This window comes from Nyctereutes procyonoides, unplaced genomic scaffold (genome assembly GCF_905146905.1).
Source record: "Nyctereutes procyonoides isolate TBG_1078 unplaced genomic scaffold, NYPRO_anot_genome, whole genome shotgun sequence".
NCBI lineage: Eukaryota > Metazoa > Chordata > Mammalia > Carnivora > Canidae > Nyctereutes > Nyctereutes procyonoides.
Genome location: NW_026575133.1, coordinates 55531753 through 55547555, shown reverse-complemented (window position 1 = coordinate 55547555; position 15803 = coordinate 55531753). Strand labels below are relative to the sequence as shown.

At 52.2% G+C, this 15803-nt stretch overlaps 1 protein-coding gene across 2 annotated transcripts in view; it reads left to right on the top strand.

Moving 5' to 3' along the window:
• Positions 1-1618: 1618 nt before the first annotated feature.
• The window catches only part of SCARA5 (scavenger receptor class A member 5), a 122998-nt gene continuing 108813 nt past the window's right edge, over positions 1619-15803 (top strand). For both annotated transcript variants that reach the window (XM_055299926.1, XM_055299925.1), the window contains exons 1-2: positions 1619-1996; positions 6117-6234. In XM_055299926.1, coding sequence (XP_055155901.1) covers positions 6123-6234 — 112 coding nt within the window. In that variant the 5' untranslated portion in view covers positions 1619-1996; positions 6117-6122. The remainder of the gene's footprint in view (positions 1997-6116; positions 6235-15803) is intronic.

Below are 15803 nucleotides of genomic sequence, written 5' to 3'. Positions count from 1 at the left end.
ACACTTTTTCATGAGAGGCAGTGTAGGGGCCCGGTTAGGGCACAGTGTAGCATCCTATTGCCTAGGGTGGAATCTAGCTCCGTTGCTTACAGGCTGCTTGACCTTGGACAAGTTACTAAAAAGCCTCTGTCTCTATAAAATGGGAATAGTAATAGGACCAACCTCACAGGGCTGTCAATGTGACTTAATATATGAAAAGCACTCGGAATCACCTAGCACACAGTATAGACTAGAAAGTGTTTTTCCTCCACTTCCTGCTTCTCCCTGCCTCCTCCTCCCACCCTCCTCCCGCTCCTCCTCCCTGCTTCTCCACCTCATCTCCTCCTTGCTGCTATTATTATTATTTTATTATTACTATGACTACTACTGCGTCTTCCCTCTGTGAAATGGAGCCTCATACTAGAACTGCTTCCAGAGATGGTCAGGAGGCTCAGTCTCTGAACATGACTAAGACCTTTCTTTTTTTTTTTAATTTTATAAATGTATTTTTTATTGGTTTTCAATTTGCCAACATACAGAATAACACCCAGTGCTCATCCCGTCAAGTGCCCCCCTCAGTCACCCAGTCACCCCCACCTCCTGCCCTCCTCCCCTTCCACCACCCCTAGTTCGTTTCCCAGAGTTAGGAGTCTCTCATGTTCTGTCTCCCTTTCTGATATTTCCCACTCATTTTTCCTCCTTTCCCCTTTATTCCCTTTCACTATTTTTTATATTCCCCAAAAGAATGAGACCATATAATGTTTGCAAGACCTTTCTGACTCAGTTGTGGGTTGGCACCTGCGCTGTGGGGAGATGCTGAGCCCTGGCAAACTGTTGTCTTGTACGAGGTCTGACCCTCTAGCATTGAATCTGAGTTTTTAACCAGTCAGTGGGTGTGTCTTCGTGGGCAGGGGGCGTGCTTGCACACTGACAGTGCCGGCCACTGGCTCCAGCTATTTTTTGAATCATCCCCACGCCTTTCCCCAGTCTGAATGTAATTACTCTCTTAATATTTTGGCGAGATCGCAATTGAAGATGTGTTCGATGACCCTTAGGTTTTCAGTTATTTGTGCCTGAGTGCACCTCTCATCCTGGATTGCAGCCCCCTTGAGGTCAGGGAGCCCGTCTCCCCATCTCTGTATGCCCCCGGCCCTGGTGCAGTGCCAACGCTCCATCACTGCTTCCCGCCTTCCCGAGTCGCTTTGACACTGTCTTGGGGAGGTTCCCTCAGTGCTCACGGAACGCTCTTCTGAACCTCTCCAGCGTGGCCAAATCTGTGTCCTCTGCGGGTGGATGTGACTTCAGAAAAACGCGTAAATTAATTCTAAGCCAAGTTTGGTGAATGAATTGAGCAATGCAAATTCTGTCCTATAAATAAGTTTCTGAGACTGGTTTCTCGGGTGGCCCGTGAGCCAGGTCCAGCGGTCATTCCTGCAGAAGTTTCCAAAACTTATTTTGCGTGGGGTTTTAGATGAGGTGTGTGGGGTCCCAGGGCAAGGCTGACTTCTCGGCTCCGGACTGGGCGGGAGAAGGGGGTGGGGGGGGGGTCTGTAATGCTGAGATTGGCCACCAGAGGGGGGATGTGTTCCAGACCCCAAGGGAGCTCCAGCAATTGCTCCAAGAACTTTATATTTATAAAGCCTGGCGGCCAGAGCAGCTGCAGTTCAGGACGCAGTCGGTGCTAGCGGAGCCGCTGGTGCCTGCCCGGAGCATGTCCTGAGCGCTGCCCGCGGCCGACTGAGGCCAGGCACCAAGACAGGGGCTCCCCGGCCGCAGGCCTGGGTCGGGGTCAGGGTGCAGTCTTGCTGCTGACCTGACCCTCCTGGAGAAGTGACCCCTGAGACCAGTCACTGAGCAGGGGGCGGCCTCCGTCTATGACTTGGTCTGGCCGAGGGGACGAGCTCTGCGGGGCAGCCTGGGTCTCCTTGCGGTGACAGCAGGCGGCTCCTCGGGCACCACGGCGAATGCGGGGAGCTGAGAAGACAGGTACTTCTGGCGACTCAGTGGGGACACTCAGGTGAGTCCTGCACTAACTCCGTCCCTGCACCTGAGCAGAGTGCCCCAGAGGCAGCTGGGGGACGCAGAGGGGGCCGAGGGAGCAGGGCCCTGCATTTGGGCATCTCAGGATGCAGAGCGCCGAGGTGCAGCGCCAGGTGGGGAGGTCCCTGCGGTGGGTCTCTGCGGGGGTCGGGGGGCATCGAGCTGGCGTGAGCCCGCTTTTGGGGAAGCTCTTGCCTCATGGCAACTCGTGTTGCAGCTCGGGAGCCTATTCTGGGAGCGGATAGTACAAGTGATTGTCCCTCTAGGTGCATGATGCGTGTGCACATGTGCATGTCAGTGGTGGAATGTATGAAGGGAGAGCTTATTTATAAAACATCTGCACCTTTCCAGCTTTGGGTTATAATTTGAGTGAACTAAGTACAGTTAGAGGAGGGGGCCCTCGGGACAGGGCCGTATTCATGGTGCTTTGGACTCGATTTCCATAAGCTTCACGATTCAAAGAGAAGGTGCGAGCCCTGCAGAGTTAGATGCTGGGACCCAGACACACCGGTCTTCGCAGCAACAGGTGAGGCTCATGCCCCTTCAGCAGGAAGGATCAATTGAGTCCTTCTGCTGCCCAGAGAGTGACAGGCAGTGAGAGGCAACCCTTCAAGCAAGGGTTGGGATTTGGCTCTGGTCTGTATTCACAGTTGCTTTTTTGCAAAGGGAACCCCAAAGAGCATTGTTTCCGGGCCTGAGGGAAACTTCAGGAACCTAGAGACGGAGCCCCGCGCCCCTCACCTAACTGCTTGGTAGGATCTGAAGATGCGGGGTAGGGGGGTAGGGGTTGTTTCTCTCCAGACTCCACTACCAGCTCTCTGGCTGCCCCTGCTCCTAAAGACCTTCCATGTGCACTGTTCTACTGGAGCCTTGAAATAACTGAGTGGCTGGCAGATGTGCTTCTCTCCCTCATAGAGGTGATGACCTGAGGCTGAACAAGCTCAGCTGATTGGGCCAGGATCCCGAGTAGTAGGAAATGGCCCCAGGACAGGATCCCATGTCGCCTGAGCTCCCCACCTGCCACAGGCCTGCATGGAGCTTCCTGGGGTAGAGCAGGATGCCTGAATGCTTCAGCTCTAAAACGTAGCATCCAGACATCCCTAAGAGGCCAGTATGTCCTGTCCCTGGGGGAGGAAGGCCTCATTCTTTGACTTGAACACAAAATTCCAAGTTCCTCGGGCTTTATCCTTATGTCATTTTGGCCTCCACACCCTGCTCATGTTTCCATGATTTTGGTCCCCTCCCTTCTAGCTCTTGGAGCCTCTGCTTGGCCCCAGGGCCTCCACTGACCCTCTTCATTGCCTGGTTGTGACTCTAAAGGTAGCTACCGTGATGGATGAATACATACTTCCTGGACAAAGCAGCCTTGTGGTAGGGTCAGTGTCCTGGGTGGGAAGCCCTTGCCTGGTGCCTCACGCTTGTCTCACTGACACCATTGGCTCTTGCCTTTGTGGGCCTAGATTGGCTTATGTCTAAAGTGGGAACAACACACTAATGTCCTCTGCCCCCCTCACAGTGGTCCTGCGAGGGCAGAGAGATCCTAGATGGCAAATGGTCTGTAGCTCATGGGGTGTGTACACACGCAAGGGGTGCATATCAATTCTATTACCACCATACTTGGCAGTGAGATGCACTGTGCTTGAGAGCACAAACTTAGCCCCAAAGGCTATGAGACCAATGATTGAAGGGTTCAAATTCCTGCCCCCCGTTTCCCAAGAAGGAAAAATAGCTGAAAATAAAACCTGGGGCAGTCAGAACATTCTTAGGTTTCCTTCCCAAGTAACAAACATTAACGGAGCTGGCTGAGCATTTCCAACCTCATCTCACATCTGGCCTCTGCTCCACCCCAGCCCCTCTTCTCAACAGGCTCCCCAGGGCTCCTGTTCCACCAGCCCTGGGGTGGGGAGGGGGTAAAGGAGGGGCCACCCTATAGACACATTCCAGATAACAAGCCATGTGTTCCAGCTCTGATCCAGGAGGTGGACTGGCAGTGGGGAAGGTGGAAATGAAGTCGGGGCTAACCTGGCCTGAGCTCATCTCCACAGCCCCATGGTCAGCATGGCGGCACCCCATCGAGTGTTGCCCAGAGGTCACACAGCGCCTGTTGCCTTTGGCAGAGAGAGGATTATGGCTTGCAGAAGAGACACTGGCCTCCTGCTTTGCAGCTCCCCAGGATGGAGGCCAGAGGGAGGGATGCTGCACTCAGTGCTTATGAAACAAGGGAGGGTCCCCTGCAGCTCAGCAGCAGTGGAGTTGCTCCGGGGCCCCACCTAGAGGCCCACAGTGGGTGGAGGACTTGGATGGAGCATGGTGTTGCGACGTTAGCAAATCAGACATAACTGCAGCACAGAGAAGCTGGCTGGGAGCAGTTTGGGGGCTCCAAGGAACTCCTGGGGCAGAGGGGGTTGAGATCCTGGCAGAGCTGTGGGCTGCCCTCTGGCCCCCTCCTCCTGCAGGCTGGAAGAAAAGCCTGCAGAGGCTGTGAACACCCTGCCCATATGTGCACACATGCGTGTGTGTGTGTGTGTGTGTGTGTGTGTGTGTGCGCACGCATGCACACGTGTTCACCTGTGTGCAGGGCATGTGGCATTTCATTGCTGGAGAGACAAGAGCAGCAGGGAGGGACATCAGAAGGACAGTTGTGTAGCAACTGGCCAGTTCTGACGTCTTCTCAGCCCTGAAGTCAGAGGTCTCTGGAGACCAAGGTCAAGCCATGAATATAAAGGGTTTGTGTTTTGCTCTGTCTGCTGGGACGGTTCATCCGGGCTCCTCTTTCATTATCCATATCTATTGACCCGATGCTGATGCCTCCCTTCCCAGTCTGCCTCCGAAGAGAAATTGATTGGCTGCTCACCTGGAAGGTGCCCCCATGCCACCTGCCAGGCCCCTGTCATGTCCTCCCAGGTGCTAGACCCCTGCCTCAGCTCTCCAGGCCTCAGAGTTGAGTTTGCTTCATGCCTGGCCTGCGACCCATCCATCTTCCCAGGGGCTTTTATCTTCTGAAGAATTTGCTCTCTAAAAGTGGATTTTTTGGTTCAATATCCAGACGGTCCAAGAGCACCAGGGCCAAAGGTCAAGCTAACCTTATGGCTGGAACGGAGCTGAAATTAGAACGTAATTTGTAAAATCACTGAGCATATATGTAAGAAAGGGAATAGCAAGTGTTTTATGTAAATAAATACTTTGTAATTTGGCTGAAAAAGTAGATTTTTCTTATTACACGAAGAATGCAAACTCACTGTAGAAAACCCAGAATATCCGGCAAACAAAAATAAGCACAAAATCCCTACAATCCCCACCAGAGTCTTCTGATCCAGAGCAACCCAGAACATCTCCAAATATAATCTTTCCTGTAACGTACTCAGGGCACGTGTGTATATTACAAAATGGGAGAGAGAGGTACGCACTTCCGTAAATGGCGCTGGTTTACTTCAAATGGCATGCCCTTTCCCCGAGTAAATGGGTGCATTCCTGGAAAACCACGGGGAAGACCCAGAGCCCCAGCGATCCAGCCTCAGGAGGCCTTGTAGACATGGGCCCCTCGCCTGGCCTAGGGCTGCCCAGGTCTTAATGTCTGGGGGACTCCATTGCGGCTGCCTGTTCCTCTGGTTCTGGTGAGAGACGGATCCCTGCTTTGGTCCCACAGCACCCAACTCCAGGCAGCACGCTTCCAACACAGAGCAAGAGCCCAAGTCTCTTTAATATGTGCAAAGCTCCAGAGGCCAGGAAGTCACTCCATTGGGGTGAGGAGGACCAGCTTCTCCAGGCCCCACCAAGCATCACCCTCGGGGCCCTTCTGGCTCAGGCTCTGGCCCCAACCAAGGGCCGTTGGAATGAATGGACCCATCCTGTCATCAGAAAGGTCCAAAGGGCCTTGGCCTTCCCAAGCACCGAGGAGGTTGGGAGGCAAGACAGGATCCCGAGGACCTGGTGGCTGGCACCTGTCCATGAGGGGCTACCAGTGTTCAGGCTCCAGGGCTTGGGGATGGGCGCCTTGTTCTGCCCATTCAGTTCTGTGTCCACCTATAGTTTATTCTCTCTCTCTCCCCTGCCTCCTTTCTCCCTCTCCTCTCCCCTTGCTGTTCTTTCTGCTGCAGGTCAGAATGGAGAACAAAGCCATGTACCTGCACACTGTGAGTGATCGTGACACCAGCTCCATCTTTGAGGAGCCCTTTGATGGCAGGAGCCTGTCCAAGCTGAACCTGTGTGAGGATGGTGAGTGCTTCTGGCTTCATCTTGCAGTACAAGACCTGCCCTGCTTCCCTACCCAACCTCGGCATTGTCCCAGGGCGGGGGTTGGGGAGTCTCCCCATTGATTGCTTCCTATGTTGAACTTCATGCTTTGAAAGGTCTTTTAATTCATGCATCTCTACAAATTAGTGCAATCTGCAAGATGTGTATCCATTTCACAGATGAGCTGCCGGAGGCTGAGAAAGCATTAAGGACTGTACGGCTCATCAGCCAGAGAGGCATTTGAGCACTTAGTCTCCTGATTCCTAGGACAGGCCTTTTGCCTCTTTGCCTTCCTCTCCTCTGAGTCAGGCTGGGGTCAGGCAAAGGCATCTGAGCCAATGAACCCAGACCTTCTCAGGTGAGGAGCCCCCAACCCACTTCTCAAAGCATTTGTGAGGAGAGAACACACCTTGTCAAGGTGCTCATCCTCCCCCTGGGTCTGAGGCCCCAGATCACGCCGCAGGAAGTAGTTCCCCATCCCAGTGACCCAGATGGCACTGCATCTTTGGGAGCTGGTTATTTGCTAAAACTGGGAATTCAACTGATGTTTCCTCCAAAGGAGCCCAAAGCACCTTGCCAACAGACTGGATCCCGTGTGTGCCGCACAGAGCTTGACACTTACCAGGTGCTTAATAAACACTTGCTACACGAATGAATACCGTCCTCTTTGTAGTGAGTGTAGGGGAGGAGATCATTGTCCCTACTTCAGAGCCGAATAGAATGAAATTCACAGCAGAGCCTCATAAAGACCTGTGGCCAATTAGGTGGAGACAGGCTATAAAGAGTTCTCCAGAGAAACAGAACCAGGGGGATATATATGTATATAAAAAGATTTATTATGAGGTATTGGCTTACATGGTTGTGGAGGCTGAGAAGTCCCACGATCTGCTTCTTCAGGCTGGAGACCCAGGAAAGTGGGTGGTGTAATTCGGTCTGAGTCAGAAGGCCCAAGAACCAGAGGAGCCAATGGTATAAATAGAAGTTTGAGGGCTGGAGAAGAGGAGACACTATGTCCCAACTCCACAGGCAGGCAGGAAGCAAAAAGCAAATCCCTCTGCCTTTTGCTCTATTTGGGCCCTCAACTGATTGGATGAGGCTCACTCCCACTGGGGAGGGCAATCTGCTCGACTGAGTCCACCAATTCAAATGCTGGTCTCATCTGGAAACATCCAGAAATGATGTTTTACCTGGCACCCATGACCAGTCAAGTTGACAGAAATTAACCACCATGCAGGCCTTTACTCAAGGCTTTTCTCAGACACCATGTTTTCTCTCTACTCTGCTAGCTGCCGTTGTGTCAAAGTTACTCAAAAAGAGAAATGCCTCCCCATCCTGCTCTAACTGTGTCTCTCCTCCCACAAGCTGCTGAGTGCCAGAAGGGAAGTTGGATAGTTCAGAGATGCAGGGATCAGGCACAGTCTCAGCAGGGAGAGGAGATGAGTTTTGGGCTCCTGACCAGTAAGCCCCCTCACCCTGTCCTGGTAAACTTCTAGTATTGTAACTCTTCCTCTGAATTCCGTTCAACAAACAAATTTAAGGATCTACAATGTGTCAAGCTATGCGTTGGGTGCCAAGGATGCTCCAAAGAGAAATTGAACCATCCTTGCCCTCAAAGGGCTATGATCTCAGTGGAAGGGACTGGTCTGGGAACGATTACCCATAACATAAAGTAAGTGAAAATAGGTGTGAGCACGCAATCTGTGGTTTTGCTTTCCACGGCCTGTTATCCGCACTGAACTGTGGTCTGGAAGTAGATGATCCTCCTTCTGACTTATTATCAGAAGCCCAGTGGCAGCCTAATGCCGTGTCACAGTGCCTGTCATTCACCTCACTTCATTTCCTCATGTAGCCATTTTATCCTCACATCACTAGAAGATGGATGAGTACAGTGTCATAAAATATTTTGATGGAGAGAGAGAGAGAGAGACCACATTCAACTAACTTTTATTACCGTAGTATATTGTTACAAATGTTCTATTTATTATTAGTTACTGTTGTCAAACTCATACTGTGCCTGATTTATACATTAAACTTCAACCCACTAAGTATATATGAGGAAAAAAATCATAGTACATGTAGGCTTCACTGCTATCCATGGTTTCAGGTGTCCACTGGGGGTCTTGGAAGTATCCCCCTTGGATATAGGGAGGCTACTGTACTGAAATTAGGAGAAGCCTTCCCAGAAAAGGCTTTAAAGACTGAACACAATTTTGTAAGAGAAGAGGAAGGTGGGAAAAGGTATCACCAGCCGAGTCACACCAAGCCAGGCCAGCAGTTATGGTAGGTTACTGCCACCTGGGAGGGCCAGGTCACTGGCCAGTGCTCAGCAAAGGCCAAGCTGCTTTTGCATCCTTAACCCCACCCTCTCCCTGCTAGCCCCTCTGGAAAGAGGACTGGCTTGGCAAGAAAGAACTGGGGTACAGCACTGTGGGGGAGCCTGAGGTACCAGATGGGGAAGGGCAGGGCAGGGCAGGGAGAGGCCTAGGGTGTGAAGTGTCACCTGGCCATCATACCCTCTTCCCCTTACATCATCTGGCTGTCCCTTTTTCTGAACCCCAGATTCAAAAAGACCATTTGGATCAGAAAGATTGAAAATAACGGTAATCTCAGCCACTGGGCTTTCCAGCCCCCCCAGTGGCAAGGAGATCTGATCAGAGGACAGTTTTAGAGACCTGCTAGTAAGAGTCCTCAGGGGGTCACCTGCGGCCCGGCACCCCATGAAGTGCAGCCAGGTTGGAAGATGTGAGCTGGAGGCTGACTCACCCCTCCAGGGGCATGTGACCTGGTCACATCCTTCTCTGGGCCTCAGTGTCTTCATCTGCCAAATGGGGGTGGGTGGGGGTCTCTGTGAGGTTCTGTCCAATTCTAAAATTCTGTGTGTAGAAACAGACCTGGTCATTGCATTCAGGGTGCGGTCCTTTTAAAACCTAAAGTCAGAACATGCTGCTGCCCTGAGCAGATCCCTCAAAGCATCCTGCCTCGCTCAATAAGAGTGATAACCCAGGTGCTGACGGCGGCCAAGGAGACTGCTGACATTCACCTTGACGTGCTGGCATACTCGCCTGCGGCCTCTGCTCCCCAGAAAGTTGCTCTTCCACCTTCTTCCAGTGTTTGCTCAAATGTCACCTTCCCCATTGAGCTTCCTGTCCCCTTCCACTCCCAGCCTCCTCCTGACTTCTCTTTTGTCTTTTTCCCATATTCCTATTCCCCCTGAACACATGATGTAATTCTTATTTATCATGTTTATCATTTACTGTCCGTTCCTAGTGGGAAGAACATAGGCTCGACAAGGGCAGGCACCTCTGTTTTGTTACTTGCTGTCGCTTCAGCCTGGCACATAGTAGGTGCTTGCTAACTATTTATTGGATGAATGAATGAATGAATGAATGAATGGACATTGGGTCCTTGAAATCTAAAGGTGGCAAAGCAACTACATTCTAAGCCCGATTTCTAAATTGTCTGGGTGTCTGTCCCCCACTCTTCAATGACCTGGCCTCCAGGCATGGGTGGGGGTGGGGGCGGTGTGAGGAACCCAGAGAGATCAGAGTATTGAGATAAAGTCAGCCACCTAAGCTCAGGGGTTTCTGGTTTGACTTCTTCCCCTTTCCCTTTCATTTCTAAGAGGAAACCCATGAGCTCTGACTTGGGGAAATTCAAGCCAGATTTGATCCATTTCCCCAGGATTTTGTTCTTTGATCCTCATCTCTGGAGAGTGTAACCCGAGAGGGAGAAGAAGGGTTGTGAGGGGAGAGGCAGACTGATGGGAAAACAGAGGGTGGACAGTGCGAGGGAGGCCCGAGCCCCACGGGCCTTGAGGAGTTTTAAACTGTGCCGTCTGGTAGGCCTTGCAGGGGCTCGGGGTCCCTTCCAGGATTTCCCCCCTTGACAGAAAGGCGATGGGGAGGAGGGGTGCCTCCTCTTTGCTCTGGGGTTATTAGGATCTGGAGAAGCAAAGTCAAGAAACTGCAGCCCAGATATTACAGTATGACTTGGACTTTAATGCAGGTGGGATTTTAAACACATCAGGGCGTAAACTTGTTATTTCAGAGGTGATGAGCTGAGAATCAGCCTCCTCTCTTCTCCCTCCACACCTCCCCTCCCCCCTCCTTTCCTAACTTGTCTCCTCTTTCCCTTCCACCCTGTCTTTATCTCTCCCCTTCTTTTCCATGTAGCAGGTGAGAAGGGGGAGGAAGGGGCTCTTACCCGCCTTGGTTCCTCTGTCCCCTGGGCAAGGGGCCATCTCCTACATGGTGCACCCCCACATCCTTCCAGGCTCAGGCCCACACGCCCTGCTCAGGGACCTCTTGGGGCCTCTCCCTCGGCACCCCTTGTTGGGCCATGTCTCAGGATCTTGCCTCCTCCCTTGTATCCAAGCTGTTAGCATCCAATCAGAGCCCCCCCTGTTGATGGGAAGGCCCCAAGTGCAGGGCGGCCTCCCCTCTGTGCCACCAAGGCAAATAGCTTCCATTCCACCTGTCTTGTTGGAATTACATGGAAGGGTTCATCGCACACTGTGACCTCCAAGGTCCCTGAGCCCAGCTTCCTGTGACCTCCAGGACCACTTCTACTTCCCTTGGAACAGCAAGTCAAATGGGGGCTCCTCCCCTCCTCTCTCTCCTCCCTTCCCTCCTCCCCTCTCCTCTCACCTTCCCCGTAGCTGCTGCCTTAGCTGCAGGCCTCTGGGGTCTGGCGCCAGGAGGCAGAGAGCAGGCTGTGGGCGGTATTTGGCGGGGCCTGGCTCCTCCACCGCCCTTCCTGAGGGCCAGAGAGAGGTGTTAGTGTCAGAAAAATATTGTAGCCCTGCTCACCCCGCGGCCTCACACACTCCAGCACGCTGGCGGCGGCAGATGGGAGGCCCGGGAGGTGATGGTGGCACGTGCTCCTGGCCCCCCGCCGCCTGCAGCCAGGCCGCTCCCCAGCCCCAGGCCGAGCCCCCCGTCCTGGTTCCTGTTCTCTCCCCATAAAATTAAATGATCCTCCTCGGGGAACCCTCTCATCCTGCCTCCTCCTCAATCAGATCCCCCCCGGGCTCACCTTGGAGCCGCTCCCCCAAGGGCAGGGTGGGTTTCCCGGGAGGGAGGGCACGGGTCACGGGAGGGCCACCGCCCTCTACAGGTTGGAGACCCGGGCCCTGGAGCAGGAGAGCAGGGGTGTTCACTGGTGCTGCGGGGCGCGGGGCGCTCTCAGGGTGTGGCCCCGGGGAGCTGGCAGCAAAGGCTGCTCCATCCATCCGCGGTCACCGGGTGGCCAGGATGGGTCTTGGGTCTCCCTTGCCCAATGGACTGTCCCCTCTGTAAGATGCGGAGCAGCCTGGGGAGGTGACAAGAGCCTGGACATTGAAGTTTGGACAGTTTGGGTGGGCTCCGCGCTGGGATGTCTTGTGTTTACCCCCCCACACCCCCATGCCCACTGGCCACAGTTCACCCTGCTCTGGGCCACTGGGGAGCAGCCCTGGCAGGAGATGGGGGGCGGGGTGGGGGGGGAGACAGGGAGGTTGGAATATTTATTCCCGCGTGTCCTGCCTTCTGGGGTCTTCTCAGGCTGCCCGTGTCCTTCCCCACAAGGTCACAGCCTCTTGTAAGCCACCCTCTCCGCACAGTTTTCTCCTTCCAGGTTCCAGCAACCATTCCCCTCCTTGACCCTGGGACTGAGGCGGTCACATCCAGATGGCACCACTCTAGCCTTTGTGGGCATTTCACACCCTTGCTGCACTTTGCCCATATTCCTTTACTGAATCCTGTAAAGTGTCTTATTCTGAGCGAGCCATCTGTTTCACTGGGGCCTTGACTTTCCAACCCTCAGTGTCCCCATCTGCAAAATGGGAATAATGTTACCTCACAAGGGCTGGGGAGGATCAGGTGACATAACCCACGGAAAGCAACTTGTGTACAGTGCACATTTCACTTCCCTGCCCTTGGGGAGTACGTTGTAAATCCTGGGGAAATGAGGAAGAAGGAGAACGAAAGAGCAACTGCTGTCCCCCCAGGGTCTCCCAGGAAACACCCACATCACTTCTTAGGGTGTCTTAAGGCTGGTTTTTACCTTCTGCTAAGGAAAGCAGAATTTTGGTTAGTGGGCTCCCTCACGAAGCCTCAATTTTCAGGGAAATCAAACAAAGATTTTTAGTCCTGGTCCCCAATAGCAGAATCTATAGGACACGTCCTGGACCCAAGGGCTCCTGGTTCTAGGGCACGTGTGAGTCTAACCATTCCCCATCCAGATCAGAGGTAGTACCTTCCAAGGGCCTTCCTGCGGTGTGCCACCAGGAGAGTCAAGGGATGAGTTTCATTGTCCCTGGGTGGGACCTGGTGTCTTGTGGAGGGAAGAGTGAGAGGAGTCCAGATGCCCCAAGGGGTCTTCCCAATGAGGGGAATGGCACTGACCTGACCACTGGCCCGGCACAGTCTGGAGTGGGAGTGCTGGGAGGAGGTCTGCAGGGAAAGCAGGGCCATAAATGGGAAAGAAGCTTAGGGAGATGCCCTGAGTGGAGGGGTGATGAGTCAGGAAATGCCTATTCCTCCTCACATCACCAACTTCTCCCCACCCAGGAACCTTGCTCTGGTGGCTCTTGGTCCTCATTCCCTTGTTCGTCCATTCATTCATTCATTCATTCATTTTTTCATTCTCATCTTTCAATAAGAAAGTTGCTTTGCATGCTTCCTACAAGTGCATTGCACTGGCTATGTGCAAGGAGAGGTGCCAGAAAGCATGAGACATGTCACTGTCATTTCATTGTCACTGTGGTTAGTCTGTCGCCCTCTCTCCTCCAGCACAACTTTGATCCACAAGCAAAGTTTACTTCCCTGGAGGTGATCTGGTGGGAAGGATATTTTCAGGGTTTGGATCACACAGTTGGTGCAGCGCACCTAACAGCCTTGCTCACTCCAGGCACCCTAGTCCAAACTTAACATCCTTAACAGTCTTGTCCGTTGTGGGGGTGGCATTGCATGGTGGTGAAGCCATAGGCTTAGAGCGAGACAGGCTGCATTCTGACTCCAGCTCTGCTAAGTGCTGGCTGGGAAACCCTGAGTCCGTTCTTAGCCTCAGGTTCCCCTCCTGTATACAATGAGTCAACAGCCCCCAACTCAGTGTTGTTTTAGGGCTACCTGAGTTAGTCCATGTCAAGTCTTTTTAACAGTGCATGATATGTACTGAGCACTCCATCCAAGTTTGATCTTAGGAGAAATATGGCTGCATCCCTCTGCTGTCTGCTTCCACCCTGACGCCTGCCCAAGGTGCCCTACTTCCTCTATATTCTTTGTTTTCAGTCTCTAGGATGGTGAGCTTCATTCCTACCTCATTCCCAGGTTTATCTGGTGTTGATTCCTGGTGTCAGACAATAAGCAGCGTGAGTCTGCCCCCTGAGTCTAGAAGCTCTGACTTCTCTCTCTCTTTCCCAGGTCTCTGGCCTGGCTTCCTTGGTCCTTGTCAGTGCCTCCAATTGCGCTATGCTGCAGCTGTGTGCCCTTGAGTCCTTCTGGACCGTAAGCTCCTTGAGTGCAAATGCTGTCTGCCTTGGATTTGTCTTAATATTCCCAACACCTAGCACTGTGTCTTGCACATGGAAGGCACTTTTGCTTGTTGAATGAATGCACACATCCTCGTGCACCAAATCCATAAGTACCAGGTGAAGGAATGCTTAAAGAGGTGAGTTTAAGACAAAAGTAATGGAGACTTAAAAAAAAAAAAAAAAAGTAATGGAGACTTCATTCATCCAAAGATGATAGGTTTTATGGTGCTGCTGGTGGGTGCAGAAATAAAAGGTCATGGTTCCTGCCCTCTAAGGACTTAAAGTCCCCTAAAGACACAGACAGGTAAACCAATCCTGCATTATAATTTAATTCATGCTCTAATGAAATTGGGTGCAACATATCGATAGAGAGGAGAAGAAGGAGCCCTAAGTCTGACTTGGGGAGGAAGGAAGGCATCCTGCAGGGATAGTCACTGGAGTGAAATATGGAAGGGCAGACAGCAGTGTGTCCACTAGAGAGGGCAGGGAAGGGTTTCCAAGTAAGGGAGCACAGAGCCCGGGCTGAGGAAGGATAGTGGTGGGAGGTCATGAACGTTCACTTACTGAACTCTGCTGGGCCAGGCCCTGCTCTGAGCATGTGACAAGTATGAGCTCACCTGATCCTAACATCAACCAGTGCGATGAGTGCCGTAATTACAGCCAAGTGACACATGAGGAAACCAAGACGCAGAGACCTGGTAACTTGCCTGCGCTCACAGTTAGAAGGGATTGGTGTCTTTGTTCACTGCTCTAGAAATACCACAGACTGGGTGGCTTATAAACAAGAGATATTTGTTTCTCACAGTTCTAGAGAAGAGAGGTCCAAGTTCAAGGCACATACAGATTCCGTGTCTGGTGAAGACCCTCTTTCTGGCTCATAGATGGCCATCTTCTTATTGTCCTCACATGGTGGAAGGGACGAAGGAGCTCTCTGGTATCTCTTCCATAAGATCACTAAGCCCATTCATGAGGACTTTACCCTCATGACCTGATCACCTCCCAAGGGCCTTACCTCTAATTATCATCATATTGGCTGAATATGAATTTGGGGGGGGATACAAACATTCAGTTGGAGTTAGGATTACCTGATTGTACAGCCTACACTCTGAATTATATTGAAACTAAAGCCAAATCGTGGAAGGTCTTCTTTAGCATCCACAAGAATTTGGGTCTCTAGGGGCAATAGGAAGCCAGCAAAGGGTTTCAAAGGTCTAATTTCCAGTTTCACTTGATCAGTCTTTCTGCAGTAGAACATTTGATTTTCCAGCAATTACCTCTGCTGTGTCATTTCAGTGGAGTGGGAGAGGAGCCAAAGTGCAGTGGATTAAGTCTGGCCAGAAAGAGAGGGTGAAGACCCAGTTCAGACTCTGCTTTGGAGGTGCCTGGTGAGGTTGGGGTTGGGCTAAGATGCAGGGTAGTGATAGAGGGGAATGCTGGGTAGAATCCAGTTAGGGTAACCTAGGTGAGAAATGCTGTGCCTCCAAAGAAGTGAAAGTAGTGGAGGAGATGAGAGGTGACTCAGTTCTGGTGTGTGTGTTTAGATTAGTACTGACAGATTGGCAGTGTGTGAGAAATGAGATGAGGTTCAGGGAAGGGGCTCTGCTGAGCGCCATGCTTGAAAGGTCTACAAGGTCGAGAGATGAGGAGGGGCAGCAAAGGAGGCTGAGAAGGACCAATTGGTAAAGAATAACCATGAGTGCTGAGCCCCAGAAATGCAATGAAGTGGAAGGGTTACCAATTGAGCCAGTGCTACTGAAAGGTCAGTTGGAGGAGCACTGAGCATTGGCCATCAGACTGAGCCATTGGAGGTGACCTGATGTATTAGTCAGCTTAGGCCATGTAACAAAATGCCACAGACTGCATGGCTTCAACAACAAACATTAATTTTCTCACAGTTCTGGGCACTGAAAGTCTCAGACCGTGGTTTGGGAAGGTTGGTTCCTCCTAGAGCCTCTCTCCCTGGTTTGTAATCGTCTGCCATATTGCTGTGTCCTCTCATGTTCTTTTCTCTGTGCACACATGTCATCCCTGGTGTCTCTCT